At 36.5% G+C, this 27,819-nt stretch overlaps 1 protein-coding gene across 4 annotated transcripts; it reads right to left on the bottom strand.

The window, feature by feature from the left end:
• Positions 1-239: 239 nt before the first annotated feature.
• med25 (mediator complex subunit 25) lies at positions 240-27,705 on the bottom strand. Of its 4 annotated transcripts, none has more exons than XM_073826696.1 (20): positions 27,534-27,705; positions 26,940-27,080; positions 26,810-26,855; positions 26,609-26,733; positions 26,371-26,469; positions 26,176-26,296; positions 24,643-24,802; positions 24,349-24,473; positions 21,156-21,231; positions 20,845-21,074; positions 20,666-20,752; positions 17,680-17,765; positions 17,529-17,586; positions 16,105-16,212; positions 14,538-14,711; positions 10,927-11,034; positions 10,691-10,762; positions 3,616-3,774; positions 917-1,025; positions 240-750 (listed from the first exon to the last, which is right to left on the bottom strand). In XM_073826696.1, the coding sequence occupies exons 2-20, from the start codon at positions 27,062-27,064 to the stop codon at positions 644-646; spliced, it is 2,175 nt and encodes a 724-aa protein (XP_073682797.1). In that variant the 5' UTR covers positions 27,065-27,080; positions 27,534-27,705; the 3' UTR covers positions 240-643. The 4 variants fall into 4 exon arrangements, with proteins under 4 accessions (XP_073682797.1, XP_073682871.1, XP_073682945.1 ...); XM_073826770.1 differs by having other exon boundaries at positions 17,680-17,762; XM_073826844.1 differs by lacking the exon at positions 10,691-10,762.
• Between the last annotated feature and the right edge of the window lie 114 nt (positions 27,706-27,819).

The raw sequence follows: 27,819 nt of genomic DNA, 5'->3' as shown, positions 1-27,819 counted from the left end.
GCATTTAAAATCGTTTGAAGCCACATTTAAACTGCATTTTGGAAGTTCAAACTCGGGGCACCATTGAAGTCCACTATGTGGAGAAAAATCCTCAAATGTTTTCCTCAAAAAACAATTTCTTTTCAACTGAAGAAAGAAAGACATGAACCATCTTGGATGACAAGGGGGTGAGTACATTATCTGTAATTTTTTGTTCAGAAAGTGACCTTCTCCTTTAAGGATGACCTCAAACACAAAAATTGCTTGAGAAAATTAACTTTATTAATTTCATAAAACAACATACTAAATTTCAAAAGACAAATTAAGAAAAAGTAAAACCGATAGAAAGTAAAACTTTCATAAAAATACAATAGTAACCGGATTCGTCTGAATAATCTTGAAGCGAGAGAAGGTGTCAAGTGATGAAAAAAAGAGCATGGTTTTCAAACGCCTTGCTCTTCGGTCCTGTCTATATGAACAGTCAAGTTATCGCTAACATGATACGGTGATAGGTTCATGTATCAAGGAATACGTGAGTATGAAAATAAATTTCTAATCTTCCTCTACGCACCTGCTTCTAACATAAAATAAAAAGAACAGCTTAGATGACTCTCATATTCTGTAATGAAACCTCTGTAGCAAAGAATGATGGGTAAAGCAGTCCTTAGATAAGGTCCATAAGAATTTCATCCTCCATAACGCTTGAAACTGGAGGCATCCCAGGATTCTGTGCGACTGGACCCCGCGGACCGGTAGGAATCATCAGTGGACCTGTGGGAAAATAAAACGCATCGCATAAATGTATCTAAGCGGTTTAAAAAAAGATAACACATAAATAGCACAGCAAATAAATGAAATCTCTTACACAATTAACGAGGTCACAGATGTGATAAAAATAAATTGTGCTAATGATACTGTACTGGAAATTAAGCGCTACCTTGGTGCGGCTGCCTCCACTGAGGCTGCATCTGAGCGCCCCCTCCTGGTGCAGGATGGACCATCTGCTGGATGGGATGCATTCCCTGCATGCCCGGCATCCCACCCTGCTGCAGAGAGAGAGATTATGGAATATAAAAGCAAGCCGAACTGTGAATGGCACTTGTCGTTCTATTGACTTGCATTTATACAGTATGTATGCAAATGCGGGAGACAGGAAATGCAAGCTTGTGCAAATTTTGCTGCGTTCAGTGAACTCTTGACCTGTGAATTTACATCACATGAAGATGTGCGACCCATAGATTACTGATGCGTTATAATTTGACCTCTTATCTGAATTAAAAAAAGCAAGCTTTAAATATGCAGGATTGCAGCATTGCAGTAAAGTGGAGTAGACGGCATATTTTTTCCATTTTGGATGCATTGTGTGTTGACTTAAATTCTAGTGTGAAAATTCTGACACTAACTACTTGTCCTTCATGTCGTTTCAAACCTGTAAAGACCTTCGTTTAGCTTCAGAACACAAAGATATTTTTGATGAATTACGAGAGCTTTCTGACCCTGCATAGACAGCAGTGAATTTTGACAGCGAATTTTGATTTAGTCTTAGTCATAGTCCTTTGACTAAAATGGCAGTTAGTTTTAGTTATATTTTAGTCATCTGAATTGTTTTAGTTTTAAGTCGACTAAATATCATAAGATTTTAGTCCACTAAATCTACAGTAGATTTAGTCGGCTAAAATCGAATGGGTTTATTTATAGTGTGTGCATTTATCAAGTATTTATATTTATCAACTTATTATATAGCATTGATATAAAGGTTTATTTATGACAGACCCAGATTTAACTGCTGTGACAGTTATGTCTTTATTTTAAAATTAAAGGGGCTATATGCAATTTTCTGAAATTTAAACTCGCGACTGACACCTGTGGCCAAAAAACGGAACTGCTCTTCTTTTCTGCTCGCTCTCGCAGTGCGCGCTCGTACGTACACACTTCACAAGTCATCCGCTGCAAAGAAGTCAACATTATGTTTACAGAGGTAAGAACAGTCAAATACATATATTGTTTGAGAAACTAAGTTTGTTTGCAATATATCTGACACAACAAAATGCACAGTAGTGCTTCGGAGTTATATAGTAATAGTGTTTGTATATTTCAGTGTTTGTTTAGAATAGTGTAGTAATAGAGTGTTTTATAAATAGTAACATAAAATGAAGATAATGTGTCACAAAATGACACAGATCTGAGCTCCCTCCAAGGCTCAAATGCGAAGCCGATGTTCACACTAGTCCTTGCTCGGCGCCGGCCGCTCTCAATCTTCGATCTTTTTCGGGCACTTGTCAGGGGTTTAACTTTTTTAGTCTTCTGTGGAGTTACTGTTGGTGTCAGAGTTGTCCTGGGTCTCTTCTGTGTACTCGCACAATCCATTGCACTGCTTGCGAGTGTAGTCTAAATGCGGACTAGCGGTGGTGGCAGAGTGATCTGAAACGTTTAACGTGAACGCGCTTGACGTCACATCCGCAGACAGCGCGCGGAAAATCCGACCCGACAGAAAATAGGAAAAATAGGAAACAGGCTTATAGGTGCACCCACTGTGAGCTGACAAGGTGTCAGTATGCTCATCAGGAGATGTTTGAGTCATAAATGGTCAAATAAAAAGGCTATTGTTGCGTTTATTTTTGGGAAAAAGTTGCATATAGCCCCTTTAAATGAAACCACTTCTCATAAGGAAACAAGAACATGGTCTTCTTTTCAACAGAATATCAATAGTTACATAGGCTAATTATGCATTATTTATAACAACTTGTTTACCACATTCTTCATTCTTTCAAGCAGACATATTTATTTATATAAATACATTTAGATTAATCTTTATTAGGGCTACTTAAGTGATTCAGTCAACAGCAGTGAGTGATTTTCTGTCTTTCTTTTGTTGCTTGATTAACATCAATACCACAGACAACAGCAACTAAATTAGGCTGCTGTCCCTTTAAACTGGATACATGGATGCAATGTACTGATATATGTTCAATATTCTCCCAACTGTTTACGTTCACCTAAAAGCCTTTCCACACCGAGTACGAAAAGAGAAACGAATATCGCACGTGATGACGCGCTGGAATAAAACAACAGATTCCTATGAGTGCTTCCACATTCGCGCACCAAAAAAGCTAGCATGCTAGCTTATGTCCCGTCAGATAGATCAATAGGCTATGATACAGTTTAAATGTCCGCATCTAACCTCCTTACCACAAAGCAGATTCGTTCTGAATTAATCTTTCCCAAATTGTCCCTCCCTAACATTTGTCACGTTTTATTAGTTGATGAAAATGTTAATAGATTTGTCATAGTTTTTGTCATTCAAAGTTTTTGTTTCGTAATCGCCAGAAAAGTAGTAAGTACATTGTTAAAATAGTCCATGTGACATCAACCGTGGTTCAACCGTAATTGTATGAAGCTACAAGAATACTTTTTGTCCTTACCACCTTCCTGGGCCTTTAACGTGGTAATTGAGTTGCTGCCTATGCAGGGTCAGAAAGCTCTTGGATTTCATCAAAAATATCTTAATTTGTGTTCTGAAGATGAACGAAAGTCTTATGGGTTTGGAACGACATGAAGGTGAGTAATTAATGACTAAATTTTCAATTTTGGGTGACCTATCCCTTTAAGGAAGTGCTATTTGCCGCACACACTTACAGGCTGTTGGCTGAGGAGGAGGCTGCGGAGTTGGGGATTTGCACCTGGGTTTGGAAGGCGCAGCATGCCACCAGGAGGCTGGGCTTGAGCTTGGGCCACCTGATTGGGCGGAGCACCTGTGACGGGTGGCTGCTGATTGCCTGTTGCGGCTGCTCTCAGCTAATGGAAATCAAAAGCACAGTGATGAGGATAGAGAGTAAGTGGACATGAGAGGGCTGCTGTAAAACACCGTATTACATAAGTGCTAGTTCAGTGTGAGAGTCTCACAGGAGAGAACCGTGAATACAGAGCCACTGTAACTGTGTTAAAGGCATTAAAGGGGACACATTCCACACTTTGTAGCATTTTTCCCAGAAGTCTACTTATAATACAAGCCAAGGCTTCTCGCATCTAATACAGTCGTAACTTCGTTTTACATAACCATTTTCCAATCTCTTTTTAGTCTCAGCCCACGGTACAATATTCACACAGATATTCAGAGTTTAGTTTGACACAGTTAGGAACAAGTAAGCTAGATATTCACAAGCAGAACTGTTTATTCTAAGGATGGGAACCACAGAAAAACATTATGATTCCTGGCTATTTAATGATGTCTTTTTAGAGGCAGAATAAATGCAATTCAATATTTGGCCTTAACTTTGTATTAAAAAATACAAAACAAACATTTCATGCATTCATTGATTATTTATATAAAATATTACTTACAAATTCATCTGTATTTTTAACTAAACATCATAAGAACATTCAGCAACTACACCGACTGAAATCTCAACAGCCTGATTAGGGAATGTTTTTTTTGTTAATCATAAACATTCAGTGCAACCAGTGTAATCCATTCCATTTCCAATAAAAATGACTCATAAGAGTCATTTCCTTTTAGTGAATCCAAATCATAGAGCGTGACCAGTGTAGTCCAATTCCCAAATGAATGACTCTTTGATTTGGCTCTTTTTAGCGAACATACAGTGTGAACTAGGGCTGGGCGATTCTTTCGATTTTTTCCGATTAATTCGAATTTATGTTTTAAGACGATTTAATTTTTTATTAAACCGAGGTATCGCGATTTTTTTAATAAATATATATATATGTATTCAGAACGGAAAACAACGCATTCTGGTAAAATAACGCGAGTCACTAAGAGGACATGATGAGCTGCTTGCTAGCAAGTTAGCCTGTTACATTACAGTACATACAATTTCACTTACCACATAAACAGAGTAGAGAGATGATTGAAGACAATGGCGAATTATTTGCATATCAGGGCTCTAGAGTGCGACCTAGTTTCTCAATGGTGCGACCCGCCGTTCAAGGGCAAAAAGAAACTACTACGTGCGACTATGAAAAAATATTTAGGAGCACCATGTGCGACTGACCCGACCAGCATATTTGTATTTGCGCTGAGTGGAGCTTCAAAGGTTTCTATGTGTTTTGCACGTTGACAAATGTATCTCAAGTGTAGAGAGTGTAAATAAGAGACTGAATGGGCAGTAGCTTCGTTTATTATAATAGAGCTTTGTGATATTGCGAACTAAGATGAGTGACAGCTTTTAGTCATTTTTAAGGGAGTTTGTAAACGAGATATTGATTTATTATAACAGTTAAATAAACAAGAAGTTATTATTAAGTGACTTACATTGTCTGACTATAACACTATTGCCTGATTTTGCTCTATTTCGTCGTCAAAAGTAATCTGAAACAAGTCACAGCTGAGCCGCTGCGCATCTCCATTCAAACACAGCGGTGTTTAGTTTATGAGTGAACGTGCGTTTTTAAACGAATCTAGTGAAATGATTCAATTTCCCGTTCATTAAGAGTCACTTGCTTTATTCTTGAATGAACCATCCGTTCGAATGAATCAAATGAATGAAATGATTCAGTAATTAAATCAGTGTCTTACCACCACCTGCTGGCAGATCGTTTCAGTTTTTTAAATCATTTAATATTTCTGTGTTCAAAATTGTATATTTTTGTATACGATATAAGTGGAAGAGAAAAGCATGGCAATATATATTTTCCTCCCATCTCATATTTATTTGTCTTACAAACATTTACTGTGTCTAGTATGATAAGAATGGGGCCTGGTGGAAAGCGATCACTGATGCAGCTGCAATGTATATTGCAAAATATATGGTGCCCATATATATTGTGGAAAAGCTGGGGTTTCTTTACATGCTAAAAAAAGTAGGGGGGAAAAATCGATTTAAATCGTAAATCGGATTTTTTGTGAAAAAAATCGGGGATTTTATTTTTAGGCCATATTGCCCAGCCCTTGAGCAAAGATACATTCATCCGGGAATCAGACTACCCCGATCACGCTGTATTTTTTGAATTTACTAAAAGGAATCGACTCATAGTAGTCATTTGTACAGGAATGGGATGGATTACACTGTGAAAAGAACTTTTAAGTCTTTTTAAGAGTCATTAATTCAGGAATTGGATGGACTACACTGGTTGTGCTGTGTTTATGCTGGCTGCCGTCTTGCTAGGGGTTACTTATAATAAGCTGCAAAGTAGATCTTTATTGTAATGTGACACCACCCTTTTTTGACCATTTTTTTAGGCGGTATTTTTAAGACATCTATATGTAAATGACTTATGTCATTTTTGGCTAACCTCTTCGCATTTGAAATGAGTAAGAACTGCACTGCTCAATACTGAAAGGTGCTCAATACTGACAACTGAGAACTGTGTTGATTTGTCAAAAGTTTTTGAACAGTAAGATTTGTTATGTTTTTTATGCTTTAAGTAAAATGTTGAAATATTTTTACTATTCAAATGAACAGTTTTCTATTTGAATATATTTTAAAATGTAATTTATTCTTGTGAGCACCATTACTCCAGTCTTCAGTCACATGATCCTTGAGAAATCATTCTAATATGCTGATTTGCTGTTCAACAAACATTTAATATTATTATTATTATTAATAATATTTAAAACAGCTGAGTACATTTTTTTCAGGATTCTTTGATTAATAGAAAGACCCAAAGATAAGCATTTATCTGAAATAAAAAGCTTTTGTAACATTATACACTAAACCAGGGATCCTCAAATCTGGCCCACGAGATCCATTTTTCTGCAGAGTTTAGCTCTAACCCTGATCAAACACACCTGAGCATGCTAATCAAGGTCTTCAGGATCATTAGAGAATCACAGGTAGGTGAGTTTGATTAGGGTTGGAGCTAAACTCTGCAGCGCATCGGCCCTCCAGAGTAAGATTTGAGGAACCCTGCACTAAGCCATTCAAAAGCTTAGAGTCAGTATAATTTTTGGGGGGAAAGAAATTATAGAAATTAATACTTTTATTTAGCAAGGATGCTTTTGAATTAATCAAAAGTGATGATTAAGACATTTATAATGTTGCAAAGATTTCTATTTCAGATAAATGCTGTTCTTCTGAACTTTTTATTCATCAAAGAAACCTGAAAATTTTCTACTCAGTTTTCAACATTATAATAATAAAAGTTTTTTTTTTTTGAGCAGCACATCAGAATATTAGAATGATTTCTGAAGGATCATGTGACTGGAGCAATGATGCAAAAGAACTGAAGAAATCACAGGAAGAAATTACATTTTAAAATATATTCAAATAGAAAACAGTTATTTGAAATAGTAAAAATATTTCAAAATATTACTGTTTTTGCTGTACTTTGGATCAAATAAATACAGGCTCGGTGAGCAGAAGAGACTAAAAAAATATTTTCCTGGGAGCGCAGTCATATCAGTTCATGTGATCATAGGTGTGAAATTAATGCTATTATACATTCTGAATAATCTGTTTTTTCATCTTAGTTTTCATATATGGACTAGACTTAAAGGAACTGTATGTAAGAAATTTATTTCAGTTAATCATAAAATGGCCCTGACATGTCACTAGACATTAAGAAATCATGTTCATTTCAAATACTTATATCACTGACAACAGTGGTCCGGCCAGGATATTGTCATTTAAAAGTGAGAGTTGCAGCCCACGACTGATGTTATTGTTGTCATTTTGTGTTTTGGTCTGAGGCTCCACCCTCCAGCTATCTACCAATCACGAAGTCAGTAGAGTTTCGTCCTCGGGGTTGCCAGCTCAGCTGCAGCTACGAACGTGTCGGATAAAACATGTATAACGTTACGAAACCTAAAAGACCTCGTTATGAATCCGAAATACGTCGTGACAAAGTCCGAAATAAAACAAGGATTTGTATAGGAGATACCTTTGAAAGATGGAGACGGCTGAAAACGGAGAAGAATTTGAAGACAGACGCCAACGTTGCTAATTTTCTCCTGGACAGGTAAGATTCATCTGTGTTTGGCTAACTTTGCTTCCGTACACAGTGGATTTTCCACGGTCGGCCGTGCTAAATGCGTTCATAAAAAGCTTTATATCGCACCACCAGCAGGGTATGAAAACAATCTATGTTCCGACTGAAATGTGGTGTTACAGTACATCTTTCCGAAATATTTGGCTAATCGCCATTAGTATATTTTTTGCGATACATAATTACTTCGCAAAACATCACTCGTGAAGCATAAACATAATTAACAGAAGAAAAAAAAAATGACTGTGTAGGACTCGTCACTTGCCATTGGAAGCTCCTTGTAGCAGCCTATATTCCTGCTGGATCCTGCAACCTGGCAACCTCGAGTCAGGGGGGCGGGAGGGGATACATCGTTCTACAGTATTTTGAAAGTGATTGCAGTACCAGTTTTGGCCACAATCCTACATACGGTTCCTTTAAACAACCATTCAAAAGTTTGGGTGTAGTTTTTTTTTTTTTTTTATAAATAACACTTATTTAGCAAGGATGCATTGAATTGATCAAGATTGACAGTAAAGACTTATGTTACAAAAGCTTCCATTTAAAAAAAAAAATGCTGTTCTGAAAATGATCACAGATTCCACAAAAATATGAAGCAGGTAATTGTTTCTTGAGCACTGAATGATTTAGAATGATTTTGGAAGAATTGCATTGTAAAATATATTCGTATATTAACATTTTAGCATTTATGTAGTAAATAGTAATAATCACAATATTACTCTTTTTACTAGAGATGCTCCGATCAGCATTTTTGGGGCCGATCACCGATTACCAAGATCATGATGTGCCGATCGCCGATCACTGCCGATCACAGAATGGCAGGGGAATCTTTTATCTATAATCTAGTAGAGTTTGCACCATTTATAGAAATGAAACTAACTCTAAATTAACTATATTGAAAAAAAAAAAAAAACTGTAGAAATAGGCTACAGTCAAGATCTTGAAGAACCACCAAGTTAGGGTTGTAGAAGATAGTATGGTGTATTGACGATAGTTAGAGATATCGCCAGTTGCTGATGCCTTTGACGATAGCAAGACGATTATTATTATTATCCTCTCTGCACTTTAGCGATGCAGTGCAGAGAGTCGGTTCTAGGATGCTTCAGAAACTTGCCGTGGTATAAACACACACACATGGGTAAGAGAAACAAGCCACATGGGTAAGAGATTTATTCATCATACAGTGTACGTAGATAGATAAACTGATTATAACGGGAGTGTACCTCTCACTAGACTAGGCTACACTGGTTAGTGATGAAGTTCTTTGATAATGTAATTGTTCTTTGCTTGTTATTTGTAGTTGCTTTTTAAGATGATGTAAGGATTATATTATCCAGCATTGCACAGTCATTAGGATAAAGGTAGTAAAATGTGGTTTAGGCTGAATTAAATACGATATATCAGAATCCGTCCCTATATAGGAAACATAAACATTCACGTCAGTAACATCTATATGCGTTCATTAGAATTACGATGCGATAAAATGGCGCTAAACATACGCACGTGAATTACACGCGCACCGTTTCTATTCTGTATGAACTGAACTACAACATGAACTGATGACAACAATCAGACATACAGCGGTAACGTTATTGCAATATGACGGTTATAGAAAGATACATGCATTTACATTCAAGCACGCACATTTACCGCTCACTGACGATTACAGAGAATTATGAAACCGAAAGTAAACTTGAACTTCTCTGCAAAACTACAGTCAGCGCTCTGTACACGCACAACTTAGTCACATGCCCAATAACAAGACTACCCTTACAAAACGAAAGAGGAATTTATGCTGCCTTCATGTGATATGGGAAAGATGATGCTTTCCACTTGTGAAGTGGAAATTACCAGTGTGTCGTATTCAGGTGCTTTTGTTGTCATAGTGAAGAGAAACATGGCGAACTCGGAATTTGTCCTCACATGCTACTTAGGTAAAAGTTTTAAAACGGTTATAAACTCCCTAATGCATCTGCTACAGGATGCATCAAAACGCAAACGGTAAATTATAGGCTGTATCTTATTGATCATGAATAGTAGAGTTGTTTTAAAGACAATACTTACTAATGGTTATTTTAGCTAGCCTATATATACGTTTTTATATAAGCCTATATATAGTATATATATTTTATATAGCCTATATAAGTTTTTTTACTTTTAACATCATGCAATGTTTACCATTCATTATGGTTTCGTTACTGTCCGCCATGTTGAAAGGTCAAAGTTTATCCCATCTCGGCAACTCGGGTATCATAAAAATTTTCGAGCTTTCCAGTGGAAATTACAACGTGAGTGGGTGTTCATGTGCAATTTCGATGTCGGATTTTGGTATTTACCATAATTACGATAGCACATGAAGGCAGCATTAGTACTCATGTTGCCACTGGTAAGCTCCGCTCTGCTGTTGTCTACCTGTGCGCCGTGCATGCACGTGTGAAAAAGTTGCGCCAGTAATTTACGTCAAGTGATCGGCTTTTTTGATCGGCACTTTTGGGGTTCGCCGATCAAGCTATTTTAAGCCAATATCGGCCGATCATGATCGGTGGCGGATCAATCGGAGCATCACTACTTTTTACTGTATTTTTATCTAATAAATGTAGCCTTGGTGAGCATAAGAGACTTCTTTTACCAATGTCCCCTTTAACACAAAACACTGTTCACAAGATTGGTGATGAAATGGCAGAAAATCAAGTTGTGAAACCCTGCGCTTGCGGGAAGCATGGTCCTAAGTGTGCGTGCATGCATGTATAATTACGTTTCTGATTCTCACCATGTTGTTCTGTCTCTGCTGGTCCTCCATCAGTGTGACCTGACTGACGGAGGGCAAGCCCACCACCACAGACTGAGGCAGAAAGAGAGGAGCAGAGAGGAGGAGACGAGGAAGGTTTAGAACAGCATGCACATCTCAAGCAGAGGAGAAATACAAACGGGGTGAGTGCACAGGGCCAGAGACAGAGAGAGAGCAGGGCAGGGGAGAGAGGAGAGGGGGAAGCACTGCTGCTTTACCTGCTGTTGCACATTGCCATGCGTAACAGGGATGGGGCCCGGCGGTCTGTTGAGGAAGTTCTGATTGGGTGGGACCTGTCCAGGTTGCATCTGAACAGCATTGCCCATCTGAGAAGAAGACAAGCAATGGATTACTGACAGAATTAAATAAAGCACAGTTAAAACACAGTTACTTAATTGTCTCAAGAGATGCTGTTCTTTTCATGAAGGTAAGTTTGTGTGTGAGTATGTTTTCATAAATGTATGTTGTTATGCTAGAGTTCGAACGGCATGAACATTTTCAAGCGTGTGACTATATAATTGATTTTGTATGTATGTGCACTCATGTTTGAAAACATTTTTTTGTCTAGGTTCAATACAAGTTAAGCTCAATCAACAGCACTTGAGGCACAATGTTATCAACAAACAAAAGAGCCAGGGTTATGGCAAGCCACTTACAATAAAAGTAAAAGGGGTCAGTTTGTCATATTTACAGCCATTTTAGGGTTTTAGATTTACTGTTCAAAAACTTTTGACTGGTAGCATAGTCATATCAGTTCATGTGATCATAGTTGTGACATCAATGCTATTATACATTCAGAATAATCTGTTTTTGCATATATGGACTAGACTAGACGAAGTAAAAGGGGTCAGTTTGTCATATTTACAGCCATTTTAGGGTTTTAGGTATACTGTTGTCATTGCAAAGAAGTTTTAAAATCAGATAGAACATTACATAGAAAAGGTTAGTATTTTTTTTCAACATGAAGATCACGTTAACGTACTACTGAAACAGCAAGCACTTACCCATTTACTTATTCATTTATTTTTAAATTCAAAATTACTATTTTGGTAATCATTATGTCCAGTAATGCAAAAATGTGAAACAACTGCAGATGCAGTAAATGCTTCATTGAGAATTTACTGCTCCAACTGCACATTTCAAACTATTTTTATGATTTAAAGCTGCACTGGCTGAAAACAAAACTAACAAAATTAATTAACGAAATACGTAATTACAGTTTTATACAATTTTATTATGGGGTGTTCAAAGGAATTGTTCACCCAAAAATGAAAATGACCCCATGATTTACTCACCCTCAAGGCATCCTAGGTGTATATGACTTTCTTCTTTCAGACGGATCCAATCAGAATTATATAAAAATTGTCCTGGCTCTTCTAAGCTTTATAATGGCAGTGAATGGCTGTTATTTTTCAATAGTTCAAAAGAAGTCCAATAAAGCGCATCCATGCATCATAAAAAGTGTTCCACGCAGCTCCAGGGGGTTAATCAAGGCCTTCTGAAGCAAATCAATGCGTTTTTCTAAGAAAAATATCTATATTTAAATCTTTATAAACCATAATCTCTAGCTTCCACTAATAGTTGTACGCACAATAGAACACCGATCCGGTGGATGACGTAGGACGCTGGTGTAGTGTAAGCTCCAGTAAGAAGTGACAAACGCGGATGTGCAGAGAATAAACCAAAACACCAGTCATTAATTACCAGTACAAACCAAGGATTTGTAAAGAAAAATGTAAGAGGATTTCGATATAAGTCAAAAGAAGATTGTTTTTTTTTGTGCTAAACAAAACTTGGTTCTCGCGAGATTATATTCTCACTGGAGATTACACTAAACCTACGTCATCCGCTGGAATGCCACGCTCTCATGAACGTGCATATGACAGTTAGCGGAAGCTAGAGATCACCGTTTATAAAGTTTTAAATTTTGATATTTTTTCACACACAAATGCAAAGATTCACTTCAGAATTTACACCCCACAGCTGTGTGGAGCACTTTTTATGATGGATGAATGCACTTTATTGGACTTCTACTTGAATCTCAACACCCATTCACTGCTATTATAAAGCTTGGAAGAGCCACAACATTTTTTTAATGTAGCTCAGATTTTATTTGTCTGAAAGTCATATACTCCTAGGATGGCTTGAGGGTGAGTAAATCATGGGGTAGTTTTCATTTTTGGGTGAACTATCCCTTTAAGTAACGTGTACAAAATCAAATAATAATTAAGTTAATAACAGTACTTCATACAATAACAATAAAGGACACTCATAAATATGATGAATCACTCACATTAGAAAGTTTCTTTGTTTTGCCTCATGTAACTAAGGTGTGTTCACACTTGTTTGGCTTGATTAAAACAAACTCTGGTGCGACTGATCTGTTAGTGCGGTTAATTTGAGTAAGTGTGAACGCTGTCATCCGAACCCTGGTGTACACCAAACAAGCAGACCGAGACCACTAAAAAGATGGGTGCAAATTCTGGTGCGGTTCGATAGAAATATGAACACAACACGAAACAAATACTTCTAAAATAAACCCAAAACCGGAAGTAATGACAAGATGCAATGCTATGTGACATGATTTCATGAAGGGGAACACGCGGTGTATCCAAAACAAAATGAGCAGAGCCAGAGGGCAAACGTAGAGGTAAAGTGCCGTTTATGAGCTCTCTGTCAGTTCGCAGGTCATGCAAAATAAAATTAGCTTGCTTAGTCCAGCAGATGGCATTAGGTGTATTCAACTTAAAAGGGTGCTAAGCATAACAATCAGAGAATAGGTATTTTGATGTCATACATCCTCGGATGGTGAACGCATCTTTTCCTTTTGTTTGGAGAGTTCGGTGAGTTCCGTCACAAAATATACTTCACTCTACCCGACCAATCAGGTTGTGAACGTATTACTATGCCTTTAGGTTTGGTATCTTTAGGTCCGCTGTCAAAAATGCCAGTGTGAACGCTAAGTGGACTAGGACCAAATGTATCATTTTCGTTTTTGGTCCGGACCAAATGAGTCAAACGAACCGAACTACAAGTGTGAACACACCCTAACTTACATCCAGCTTAATATTGCTATAGTATTATGCTTTTCTATCTTAAAAAAAAAAAATAAGCCCCACACCTTCAGAATCCTAAACAGGAAGTCTTTGAATCTGGATGTTGGTCACCAATTTTGCTTTGAAAAACGGCTAATTGTGCCAAAAGGTGAGCAGTTTAAATATGAAACGTGCTGCCGTTACTCAGAATATTCCTCTAAGAATGAAATTCAAGCTTTTTTTACGATATTGTCAAGGTAAATCCGTTTTTTTTGTCTCCGGTTACCTCTTGTATGGCTGGTATGATTCTCTATATTTCTCCTCATCTAATTAACAATCACTGAAATGGTATGTTAATGCCAACCAGTGTGTGCCAACCAGGGACACAATTTGGCAATGGTTTTCTTTAACCTTGTATTATGTTGCAAGTCCTAAGATTGTTACAGGCATTTATTTGAAAAAAATGCCACAGCCACTTTTAACTCACACTCAGCACTTAGCAGGTGTTAATTTTAGGTGCCATGTGCACTATGTGAGCAACATCAAAGCAAAACCAGAGACAGCTGCTCACAAGGTGCAAGAAACTTAACAGGATCAATTTCATTGCTAAATAAACTGTTAAAACGGTTGTTCTTTTACAACATTTTACAGGAACAAAAAGATTGCAGTGTTTTAGTTATAGATTTCCAAGTGAGCTTTTTTTGTGTATAATTTTACAATGTTGTGCTCTGTCTGTATCATATCAATAACTGTGTTTGTTTATAGTGAAAACTACACCATTTTGTGTGACTCACCGAGCGTTGCTGCTGCACTTGTTTGTGGTTAGTGATGACTTGCCGAATGCCATTGACGAATCCACTCTGGTCATTAGGGATGAGTCCCATGAAGATCCTCTTCCTAGACGAGTACAGCAGCATCAGCACACGCACCTCACATGGAGCACTGTGGGGGAAGTGCACACAACCAGCCTACACACACACACACACACACACACACAATATACATTAAACTATGTGCCAATCCACACATCTAGACAGCAGAGTGACTGGAGAGCTGCCTGGGCGTACACGCTTATATTTGAAGACAGGATTAAAATGAACTAAGCAGCCGTTTTCCAGACACAGATTGAACCTAAAACTGAATTTAATCAGTGTTAATGGTGATTCACTACTGACAGATCTCTTAGTCGGCGTCAAGGGATCTAGCTCCAGGGTAAAGGTTCATTTCAGAGCCTTTCATTTTTAGCGAAAATGCTGGCTATGTGACTTTGCTGATAATTTTTTTATTAGATTTTTTCATAGCTAAATGTGAAAATCTTTAGATTTTACTGCAGCGACACTCAAAAGCAGAGGAAGAACTCCCCCAAGAGGATGAAGACCATTATTACACACTATCAAATTTTCTTCAGAAGTCTGCAATGGGAAATACGGACACTTGTGAGGAAAAAAAAATTAGATATAACCAAAGAACATAAAAACTTGGCCTGTATGAGAAGCTTGCTTATTATTTTGAACTGACTGTTTCCTACACATTTTCCATTTCAAAATTCCATACTTTTCCAGACTCAAATTTCCAAACCTCTCAGTAAATCTTGAGACCATATTTAACATAAATGGTTTTATATTTGGTATATAAAACAGTCATCTGTAAATATTTTTTATTTTCTCAGGGTTTTTTTCCCAATTGACTTTCTCTAAGTGACAACATACAGAGCCCCTAAAAAAAAAAAAAACAGGCCTTTACATGCACACAAGAAACTTTTTTGTGCCTCCGAGAAACTATTCACATGCGCATGGGAATTTTTTGCATGCTTATGCATTACAGTTTCTAGTTTTATATAACCCATTTCCTTTGTGTATCACTGCCATCTTACTATGAATAAAACAAGTTTCAAGGGTTTATAAAAAAAGATGGGTACAGTAAAAAAAGTGCTTAAAACTTGCCTTTCATTAGGGAAGTATGCCATATTTCAAGGCCCAATAGGTGGCTTAGTGTGCATTGTCATATATGTTAGGTTTAATGGTTTCTTGTGCGCACATAAAAATCTGTATTTTTTTTATTTTTGCAAAGGTCCTTGAGGCTATGTAATACGGTGCTATGAATGTTGTAAGAAACAACCCAAAATGGGTATAACCTGCATTTTGCATAATGAAAAAAGTGGACCTTGAATTCATTTAGTCATATTTTGACTTTGACTTCTTGTACTATAGATTTATTTTCAATAAATTCTTAATTTTCTATTATATAAAACTAAACAGGGGCAAAAGTCTGGAAACACAAATACTTTTCCATACTTTTCCAAACCCTCTTACAGGAGGACATTATGAATATGATGCTGGTAATGTAATGTAATGTACTCACAAATCCATTGGTCATGATGCGATAGAGTCCCTTCAAAGACTCCATATCTTTATTAGTAAACAGGAACTGCACCATACGAGAGTTCCTGAACAGTGGGCCAAGAGTAGTCTATGGAAAGACAAGACATAGGGATCATTTCATTAATAAACTATGTGACCCAGATGTTCAACCAACCACAATTAAGCATGCATATTAGGATGACATCAACAAAAGCGGTTTGAAATCTACTTTTTAACGTTAAAAGGATAGTTCACCCAAAAATTCGTTCATCTTCAGAACACAAATTGAGATGTTTTTGATGAAATCTGAGAGCTTTCTGACCCTGCATAGACAACAATGCAAGTACCACATAAAAAAAAAAAATTATAATAAATTAATGACTTTATTAAACATTTTTTTCTTTTTCGTGTCAGTCTTCACAAACGTTCACGAGAGTAGACATGGAAGAGAAGAAATTGTTGTAAAAAGTAGTCGTTTTTGTTTTCTTGTGCACAAAAAGTATTCTCATAGCTTCATAAATTAATGAAGGTATTCTATTGTAAGGTAACTATTTTATTGATGTCATAAATACCTTTCTGGGCCTTGAACGTGTCAGTTGTGTTGCTGTCTATGCAGGGTCAGAAAGCTCTCGGATTTCATCAAAAATATCTTAATTTGCATTCCGGAGAAAAACTAAGGTTATACGGGTTTGGAACGACATCAGGGAGAGTAATTAATGACAACTGTTTCATTTTTGGGTGAATTAACCATTAATGCGAGAGTTTACAATTATACTTTACACTATAATTTTATAATTATAGTAGGATTAAAGTATGATGAACTTATAATTAAAGTTATTAATTTGAACAAAGAATACAGTCTGTAAATGATCATTTTACTCATTATGCATTTTGCAGGAAATAATCCGGCACAGAGACTGAAATATAAATACAAGGACAAGATGAAAGAAGAGCAGATGACGGTGATGTTGTTGGAGAAAGGAGGACGATTAGAAGAAGAAAAAGAAAGAGAAAAGAATTATGAGATAGAGGGGAAAAAGATGAAGAAGAAACAGGAGGGGAGACGACAATTACAGAGTAGAAAAATTATTGAGAAGAAAGAGAGCAAGAAAAAGGAGGAGACAAATAAGAAGAAATTTAGGAATTAAGAAAGAAGAGGAGATGATTATAGAGTAGAAAAGGGAATGAAAAGATAAAAAAAGAAGACAAACAAAAAAGTAGAAAAGGAGGAGAAAAACTAAATAAGAGAAAATGATACAGGAAAAGCAATGATGAGGTGGGAAATAAGGAGGAACTGAAAAAGATAGGGAAGGAAGAGAAAAAGCACAAGAGAAAGAAAGATAATGAAGGAGATAAAAAGAAGAAGAATCTTCCTTCGCAAGCCCAGTAATACATCCTGCAAGGAACAACAATATTCACATTTACCAAGAGCTGCTGAGGGATGAGCTGCATGATCAGCTTCTGTGGCCACTGGTCTGTATTTCTGAAAAAAAGAGGGGAGAAAAAAAACTTAATTCTGTGCATCTCAGCCATAAATTCTTCATTATGCAAATATGGGCCAAACGGAGTCACTCACAGATTCTCTCCTTGGCTGACCTGGACCTGGCAGGGCAGGGAACGTGTAAGTTTTGTGTTGGAGTCCATGGAGGAAGCCTTGGGCTTCTGCGGTGATTGATGGAGACAGAGGGAGAGGTGACAAGGGGAGGGGAAAAAAAGGAGAAACAGAATAAGATGAAGAGGTTAACATACAGAGTAAAAAGACCTTGCTGGCAGAGATGGATGGTGGGGCTTAAGGCAGGAGGTCTCGGTGAAATATACAACCTGTGTGTGCAACTTCCAGAACAAGAGAGATCGCACTGACAGTGGAAGAGCTGCAATGTTACGATGTCAATCAAAAAGGTACAACCAATGTGCAAATGGACCATCTCAGAAATTTTTGATGGAACCACATTTTTTTTCATTTTAGAAATATGCCAGTTTGGTACATTTGTACTACAACCACCGTACAGTATTGCTGCAACAGGACAGTGTGGAGAAAACGCAGGACTCATCTGCAGATCGACAGAGTTGTGGCGCAGAATTACTATTGATTTAATTTACACAGCGCAGCTTGGCAATGTTTGTGTTTGCGAATAGTGTGCGTTGAGCTGTGTGAACTCATCATCCAGATGGTGACTCCACGACAGGCCTCAGCAACCGAGCGTGTCGCGGTACTTGATAAGCGCACATTGGTTTGCTGGCATGTTATTGACCAGATGGTGATAATGGCCGTGGCGTGTGCGTCTGTGTTTTTGTTTCCCGATCATTTGTGTTGACCCAGCGTCAAAACAAAACATTTCAATAGTTGATTGTGTGTTTGGGAACATTCGTTGCTGAGATGATTTTGTGGCCATTGTGGAATAGTCAATAGTGCTTCATTAATCTCAAAAGAAGTCCTCTCCCATAAATCAAACAGAAATCAAGAAACATCATTGATCCCATTACAGCGTGTGCAAATGGCACACCAGGCACAATACCCACGGGTCACCTAACAATACATCAATGAAACACGACTAGATAGCTTTACTAAATTCGCTCTCAGTGATTGAATCAATCTTTTTCACACGTCTAGAAAAAAACTACATTTCATCTGAGTCGCAAGTGAGTTACGAGAGTCTTTCAAAGAGATTAACTGAGATCCTATTTAGGTTTCATTTTCCAGTAGTAAACCTTGCACACCTGGGAGGCACAAGCAGGTGTCTAAGACACTATACATACAAGTTTATTTTTTAAGTTCCCATTTAAATTTCCATTTTTATTTTAGTTATAGTTTCCGTAGTTGTAGTATTTAAAAGATTAGCTCACTTCAGAACCAAAATTTCCTGATAATTTACTCACCCCCATGTGATCCAAGATGTTTATGTCTTTCTTTCTTCAGTTCAAAAGAAATTAAGGTTTTTGTGGAAAACATTCAATGAGGATGAACAGGCTGAAGGTCCAAATTGCAGTTTCAATGCAGCTTCTACACGATCCCAGCTGAGGAATAAGGGTCTTATCTAGCAAAACCCTCAATTATTAAAAAAATGTATATACATTTTAGTCACAAATACTCGTCTTGCGCTAGCTCGAGTTCACTCATTACTTAGTCACATTGGTAGGCCAAAGTACAGACCCAGTGTTTACAAAGCAAACGGTCTTTACAAAAAAAGGAAAAACAACAAATGTCAGATGGTTTTGTAGTTGGAGGAGAATACCGGAGTATACAGTTGAAGAACTAACCACACGTGACCTTTCCATCAAATCATAAACACGCATCACAAAGCTAGTACAAGACGAGCATTTGTGGTTAAAAAGTATATACATTTTTTTTTTTTTGAAAATAACAAATCGTTTTGCTAGAAGACCTTTATTCCTCGGCTGGTATTGTGTAGAGCCCTTTGAAGCTGCATTGAAACTGCACTATATGGGGAAAAAATTGGAATGCTTTCCTCAAAAACCTTAATTTGTTTTTAAAGGGATGAGATCATGTGCAACCACATTTGGGATTGTTTGAAGACGCAGTTAAACTGCATTTTGGAAGTTCAAACTCTGGGCACCATTGAAGTCTACTATATGAAGAAAAATCCTTAAATGTCTTCCTCAAAAAACAATTTCTTTATGACTAAAGAAAGAAAGACATGAATATCTTGGATGACAACGGGGTGAGTAAATTATCTGTAATTTTTTGTTCCGGAAGTGACAACATTGCTTGCTGAGATTTATTAGCAACTTTTTGGCAGCATATTAACAACAATAAAACACACTATCAGGTTTTTATATAACTTTGGGACATTTTCTGTTCTTACTTTTTGTAAACTGTATAGCCTGGAGTAATCAAAATTCAGTATAAATATTTAAGTATAAATTACAAATTTGTTAAGTACAAATTTTTATGCAACTTTCTGTATACTGTGTTAAAAAAAATGTGGAAACACCAAGAGGCGCTCTAAATTGAACTTCCATTACTTCTCTCTCAAATGATTTTGTTTTCTTGAACACATGAAAAGCCTTGATAATAGTTTTTTCCACTTGATATTCAGATTTTTCAACATAAATTAATGGTGCAACTTGGACTGAAATGCCCAAAAATTCATCATTCAGTGGACTACCAATAAAATTGATGAAAATTTAGGACCAAAAATTATTTAGACACTTTAACCTGACCATGTTTTGGTTAAGTGTTTTTTCTTTAATTGCTAAAGCGACCTCTTTACACCACAGACTGAACAACATTAAGCATTGCTTGGTAATTGGTCAACAAAGTATTGATAGTTGTGCAAATATCGTCATACTAACAGAATTTTTGGTTGTTTGTAATCCATTACATACCTTTCTATCAAAGTTATCTGACATTATCAAGATGAACTTGTTCTGACACAGTTTAACTCTGAGTTCTTGTCAGATTGTATTACCATTTTCTAAACTGTAGCGAGTGAACTGTTCTAATTATGGTTTGCTTTCCAGCAATAAACCACATACATGATCTGAAGAAGATTGTTCATTATGCAAATATTGTCATGACATTATTAGTATAAGTTTCTCACCTCCTGCCATTCTAGAACTCCACTCCATGCCACTATCTTATTGGCAACACCTTGCTGTGCCCCAGCCTGAGGTGCAGGTACTGCAGCCTGAAAATCAAGGATGTTTTGAATATCTTGCATAGACTCCAAATGAGTCTAAATAAGACAGTATCCACAGAAATACATTTCGCAAATCTGACCATGCCAGGCTGCGTTGTTGGTGGCGTCTGCTGATTAGTGGGTTGTGGCTGAGGGGCCTGAGGGGGTTGCTGGTTGGGTGCAGGTGGGACTTGTGGTTGCTGTGGTGGCTGCTGAGGTGGAACTTGTTGCTGCGTTAACACTGGCGGTGACACTGTGGTAACTGTAGATAGGTTGGGTTTACCTCCTGATGCGAGTGATTGGCTGAATGGAGTATTTGGCATTTGAGGAACTGAAAACAAAACATAAACAACTCAGCAAATGGTGTTTTAAATATGAAGATCCAAGCATACAGGGACACAATTTGACTCACATCGACTCTTCTGCTGCTGAGTGGCTGCATCTAGCACCTTCTGTGCTGCATCGTGGGCTGCGTTTAGAGCGGGATTCTGTGGGAAGAGAGAGAGAGCGTGTATGCAACAGAGGGACAACGTTCATGAGGCCTCATCATTAGTGAGCACAGCCTTGCTGGAAAACAAAGCCAGATCCTTCCACCAAATACAAATGCATTCATGCACATCTCATCTACCACTTATCTATTCAAATGAGATTACAACAGCAGTTAGTCTTAATCTTAAGATTTAAAATGAGGCTCTGTATGCTGACAATTACCAATAATGTGCCTCCAATTAGGCACAGAAAGGTTCAGAATGAGCAGACCGAGATTAGCCTGTTCTTGAGAGAAGTGCTTTGATTACTCTACATCACCGAAGCAATGAGACAGACAGGGTCTAAAATTAACCTTTTACTTTACATGCCAATGGTAAGTGAACTGCTCATTAAACCGTGAATATATATTTTTGCTGTCCCTGTTTCTTTGTCCCCATTTTCCTTGCGGCAAACCCATTATATACAAATTCTCTGCTCTGACTGAGTTTTTCATTGGGCCTATTTGTCTTCAAATATTGTTTTAATATGACTACAGCAGAACTGATGCTAAAATGTTTCATCATTTCCAGATTTTAAGATCATAAAGTTTTCATATCTCTCCAAAATTATTAAAAAGATTCAAAATAATATTATAATATGTACTAATGATATAACATGTAATATAGTCACATCCACAAAGTTTCCAAGTAACATACAGTTGAGGTCAAAAGTTTACATACACCTTGCAGAATCTTTAAAATGATCATTGTTTAACCAAAATAAAAGGGATCATACAAAATGCATGTTATTTTTTATTTAATACTGTAAACAGTAAAGAACAGTTGAATTTATAAAAATGACCCCATTCAAAAGGTTACACATGCTTGATTCTTAATACTGTTACCTGAATGATCCACAGTTGTGTGTGTTTTTTTGTTTATTTATAGATGTTCATGAGTCTCTTGTTTGTCCTGAACAGTCAAACTGCCTGCTGTTCTTCAGAACAGTTTGGTTTTTTAGCTTTTTTGTGTATTAGAACCCTTTCCAACAATGACTGTATGATATTGAGATCCATCTTTTCACACAGACAACATATTACAGAAGGTTCAAATGCTTACTGATGCTCCAGATGGAAAACCAATGCATTAAGAGCCAGGGGTGTAAACTTTTGAACAGAATGAAGAACATTTTTCTTATTTTGCCTAAATATCTGTTTTGTTTTTTTTTTCCATTTAGTACTGCCCTTCAGAAGATACTTGCATGTTTCCCAGAAGACAAAATAAGTTAAATTTACCCTGATCTTCAAATTCAAAATGTTTCCACCCCCAGCTCTTTAGCATCAGGGAGCATCAAGTGAGCATTTGAACCATCTGTAATAGTAAAGTCCATCAGTTGTTCCTCAGTTGGATCTCAAAATCATACAGTCATTGTTGGAAAGAGTTCAAATATGCAAAAATTATGCAAAAAACAACAACAAAGAATTTGTGGGACCTGAAGGATTTTTCTGAAGAACAGTGGGCAGTTTACCCGTTTAGGACAATGAAGGGACTCATCACAAAAAAAAAAAAAAAAAAAAAAAAAAAACAGCAGTGGATCATTCAGGTGACAACAAAGAATTGAGAATGAAGGGGATGTAAACTTTTGAACAGGGTCATTTTTATAAAGTCGGTAACACTTTACAATAAGGTTCATTAGTTAACATTAGTTAACCACATTAGTTAACATGAACTAATAATGAACTGCACTTATACAGCATTTATTAATCTTTGTTAATGTTAATTTCAACATTTACTAATACATTATTAAAATCTTGTTAACATTAGTTAATGCAGTGTGAACTAACATGAAGAAACAATGAACAACTGTATTTCCGTTAACTAACGTTAATGAAGATTAGTAAATACAGTAACTAATGTATTGCTCATGGTTAGTTCATGATAGTTAATACATTAACTAATGTTTAACTAATGAACCTTATTGTAAAGTGTTACCATAAAGTCCACTATTATTTTCTCTTGAGGACTATATGTGAAATATCTTATTCAGGCCAGTACTAAATAAAATATAACATGAATTTTGTATGATCCCTCCTATTTTGGTAAAATAATTAGCATTTTGCAGATTCTGCAAGGTGTATGTAAACTTTTGACCCCAACTGTACGTGACTTAATTTTGAACAATTCAGGCCAACTGTTTTATCATTCGACAAGAAACGAGTTCTGTCAAATGTTTTGCTTAAAAGGAGTTTCATGCAAATATATACACTATCATTCAAAAGTCTGAGGTCAGTAAGATTTTTTTTAATGGTTTTGAAAAACTCATGCTCACCAAGACTGCATTAATTTAAATAAAAAGTAAAGCAAATATTGTTATAATTTAAAATTACTGCCACACGTTTTAATATATTTTAAAATGTAATTATCATGTTGCCAAAGCTGAATTTTGAGCCGCTATTACTCCAGTCTTCATTGTCACATTATCCTTCAGAAATCATTCTAATATGTGACCCTGGACCACAAAACCAGTCATAAGGTTAAATTTTACAAAACTGAGATGTATACATCATATGAAAGCTCAATAAATAAGCTTTCTATTGATGTATGGTTTGTTAGGATAGGACAATATTTGGCCGAGATACATCTGTTTGAAAATCTGGAACCTGAGGGTGCAAATAAATCAAAATACTGAGAAAATCACCTTTAAAGTTGTCCAAATTAAGTACTTAACAATGCATATTACTAATCAAAAATTACATTTTGATATATTTACAGTAGGAATTTTACAAAAAATCGTAATGGAACATGATCTTTACTTAATTTCCTAATGATTTTTGGCATAAAAGAAAAATCAATCATTTTGACCCATACAATGTTTTTTTGGCTATTGCTACAAATATACCCCAGCGACTTAAGACTGGTTTTGTGGTCCAGGGTCACATATACGGATTTGATGCTGAAATGTTTGTCGAAACCATGTTCAAAGAACAGCATTTATTTTCAAATAGAAATCCTTTACAAAATAAATGCTTTTACTGTCACTTCTGAACAATTTAATGCATCCTACTGACCTTGAACATTTAAACAATAGTGTATATGTACCGAAGGTAATATAATTCTATTAATTCCATTAACACACACCTGGCATGGAAGGGAAGGAGGAGGAGTCTGGGTTACTGAGCCCATGGAAGGCTGTAACACAGGCAGAGACTGAGGTGGCAAGACAGGTTTAAGGGAGACTGGAACAGATCCTCCTCCAGGAGCAACTGGACACACACAGACATAACAGAAAGCATTAATCAGAGCAAATCTAATAATGCAACGAAATACTGCTTTATCTCAAATTCTCCCATCTGATGTTCAGCTGCTGACAAAAACTATTTATGTTATATCACTGCACATTCACAAACATATCAGGACAAGTGTCTTTCTTACCAGGAAGCGCAATGCCCCGGACTAACACCATGTGAAAGGGGTCTTGACTGTAGTCTGGGTGTGAGGATTCTGGTGCACCTGCTACCGAGGACGCTCTTTCAAAAAGAGACCGAAGCGCTGGAAGTTTCCGTGGAGCAATTACAGAAAAATGGATCCCCCGCTACAGCCAATAATAATAATAAAAACAATAATATTAATAATAATTCCATTAACTACACATCAGAAACAGACACCAGCATTTATCAGCATTTATACAAATCTGGCAGGACATCACATATAAACATTTTATAAACAATACAGAATGTGATATTGTAGACTATTATGGTATCAACCAGCATGATTAGAACATACACTACCAGTCAAACATTTTTGAACAGTAAGGTTAATGTTTTTATTTTTTTTAATTTATTTTTTTTAAGTATCTTCTGCTCAGTGCTCACCAAGCCTGCATTTATTTGATCCAAAGTACAGCAAAAAAAACAGTACAATTTTGAAATATTTTTACTGTTTAAAAGAATTGTTTTCTATTTGAATATATTTTAAAATGTAATTTATAGAATGTTACAGAAATGTATACTTTCATTTAACAAGGATACTTTAAATTGATCAAAAGTGATGATAAAGACATTTATAATGTTACAAAAGATTTCTATTTAAAATAAATGCTGTTCTTCTGAACTGTCTATTTATCAAAGAAACCCGAAAAAAATTCTACTCAGCTGTTTTCAACAAAATAATAAACGTTTTTTGAGCAGCAAATCTGAATATTAGAATGATTTCTGAAGAATCATGTAATGATGCTAAAACTTCAGCTTTGAAATCACAGGAAGAAATAAATTGCATTTAAAAAAAACTCAAATAGAAAACATTTATTTTAAAAAGTAAAAATATTTCAAAACTTTACTGTTTTTGCTGTACTTTGGATCAAATAAATGCAAGCTTGGTGAGAGACTTATTTAAAAAAAAAAAAAAAATCCTACCGTTCAAAAACTTTTGACTGGTAGTGTAGTTGCTTGCATTTCTGCAAATTTTCAGCCAAAAACATTTTAACCTGAGATCCATAATATTTCTTAATATGTGATCCTTGACCACAAAACCAGTCGTAAGGGCCAAATTCTTGAAATTAAGATTTAAACATCATTGAATGCTGAATAACAAGCTTTCCGTTGATGTATGATTTGTTAGGATAGAACAATATTTTAAAATCTGGAATCTGAGGTTTTTAGCAATGCATATCACTAATCAAAAATTACGTTTTGATGCATTTACAGGAGGAAATTTACTAAATGTCTTCATTGAACATGATCTTTACTTAATATTCTAATGATTTTTGGCATAAAAGAAAAAACAATAATTTTGAAATATACCCATGCTACTTAAGAATGGTTTAGTGGTCTAAGGTCAATTATGTGTTTAAGTGTTCTGTCATTGCAGTGAATTCTGTTGTTAAGTGATATTACAAAATCTACCATTACAACAATAGTCTAACAAACAGACATATCAGATAAAACAAGTAGATCAGTGCAGACTCACATCACGTATGATCTGGACCAGGCTGTCTGCGGTGCAGCCCGTATAGCTGACGCTCTCCACAGCCGGTAGTAAGTATGGAGGAGAATTACACAGCAACACACAAACCTTGTGGGTCTGACCACTGCATAGAAAAACAATCAGAACACACATTCAACCACAGAATTCTGATTTCACAGAACAAGTTAAAGAACTCACATTTGCTCCCTCATCTTTTTGAAGTCGTCAAAGAGCTGCAAGGCCACGGAAAGACCCTCAGCTATGAGACTGCAGCTCTCTGCTCCACCTCCCATGAACCTTTGAGAAAGCATCAGTGTAAAAGCTGCAATTCCCAGCATTTCTCAAGCAGACATACACTCTTAACTAACAAGCAAAAGGACTTTTATCTCAGACTTTCTACCACAAAATGCAAATATCATAAAATCGCAGCCCTTACTGAATGCTGTCAATCCAAGAGACAAACTCAAAAGCGGAGCTGGTGGGAGCATGGCACTGGACGTAGGATTCTGGAGCACAATCCACTGTGTTGAACACCACCAGTCCATACTGAGTGCCACCATACTATAAAAAGCAAAAAAGATTATCAGATGACAGCACACATGTAAACAGAAGGGGTAAACGGATTCATCCAACTCACATCTCCTCCAAAATCTGTTTCAGCAGGTGGTCCTCCATTAAAATACCTGTGATCACACAAAGCAGGTCAGTAGAGAAGCCTTTTGCATGTCAGCATGAATAAACAAGTGATGACTCTATAGTCTACTTACTCTATAGTCGGTAGTATGTAATTCTTCTGAAGTGATTCAAAATATGGACCAAGGTTTGCAGTTCCCTCTATGACAAACACCACATCTGACACCTGATTGAACCCAGACTTGGACGTCGGGTCCATATGGGTCGCCTTGTGTCTGCAACCAACAGAGACATTAGATTTTCAACGTTCGCCGTAACTAATAAATCATAATATGTAATATATAATTCGTATTCTTAACATTTACTGTGATTACTGACTCTGAAGCGTTATTTACTGTTTTTTAATTATGTATTGTCATGTTTGTTTTAAAAGCAAGAGACCCGAACCATGACATATATTCTGCCTATGTCTCAATATCTAGAAAAATGCCTTTAAAAATTTTCTGAATGATTCTTTGATTCAGTCGGTGTCAAGGATGCCTGACAGCCTCATTTTTGGCTGAGATATTTTTCTATTCACATTCAATTAAACGGCAGTTCGTAGAAAGATAAAGCAAATACAAATAAACGAAAACATAACGTGAACACGTTCAGGTTTTACACATACATGCACTTAGCATGTTTGTTAGCCGTTATCCTCAAATGCTAATTCAGCTCGTGTGTCTTACCTGCAAGTATTAGTAGAACTGACTTCTAATAAAAACAAAACAGACTGATACAGTCATTTATCTTGATTATATCTAAACCAGCCGCCTTAATCTGTAATATGAATGCTTCCCCTAAACGTTAATGTAGACCGTGATGACAACAAATATCTGGAGCTAAGCTCGGCAATCGACAATGCGGTCTGGTCTTAGATCTGGGAACTGGACTGGGTTGGTGAATCGATTTGTGAGTGATCGATTTTTATACCAAAACTACGTCAATTTCAAGCCTACCTAAAATGTAACTATG

The sequence above is a fragment of the Garra rufa genome, chromosome 1 (assembly GCF_049309525.1).
Source record: "Garra rufa chromosome 1, GarRuf1.0, whole genome shotgun sequence".
In the NCBI taxonomy this organism is placed as follows: Eukaryota; Metazoa; Chordata; class Actinopteri; order Cypriniformes; family Cyprinidae; genus Garra; species Garra rufa.
The sequence above is the reverse complement of the archived record's forward strand: the minus strand, read 5'-3'. Positions and strand labels throughout refer to the sequence as shown.

What these genes read in the sequence shown, in the direction of transcription:
- med25 (XM_073826696.1), bottom strand. Translation starts at nt 27,064, where the DNA reads ATGGACCCGACGTCCAAGTCTGGGTTCAATCAGGTGTCAGATGTGGTG. An exon ending in TGGTCCAGATCATACGTGAT is followed by an intron (nt 24,803 to 26,175) that starts GTGAGTCTGCAC and finishes TATTGGCTGTAG; the next exon opens with CGGGGGATCCATTTTTCTGT. An exon ending in CCGGGGCATTGCGCTTCCTG is followed by an intron (nt 24,474 to 24,642) that starts GTAAGAAAGACA and finishes GTGTGTGTCCAG; the next exon opens with TTGCTCCTGGAGGAGGATCT.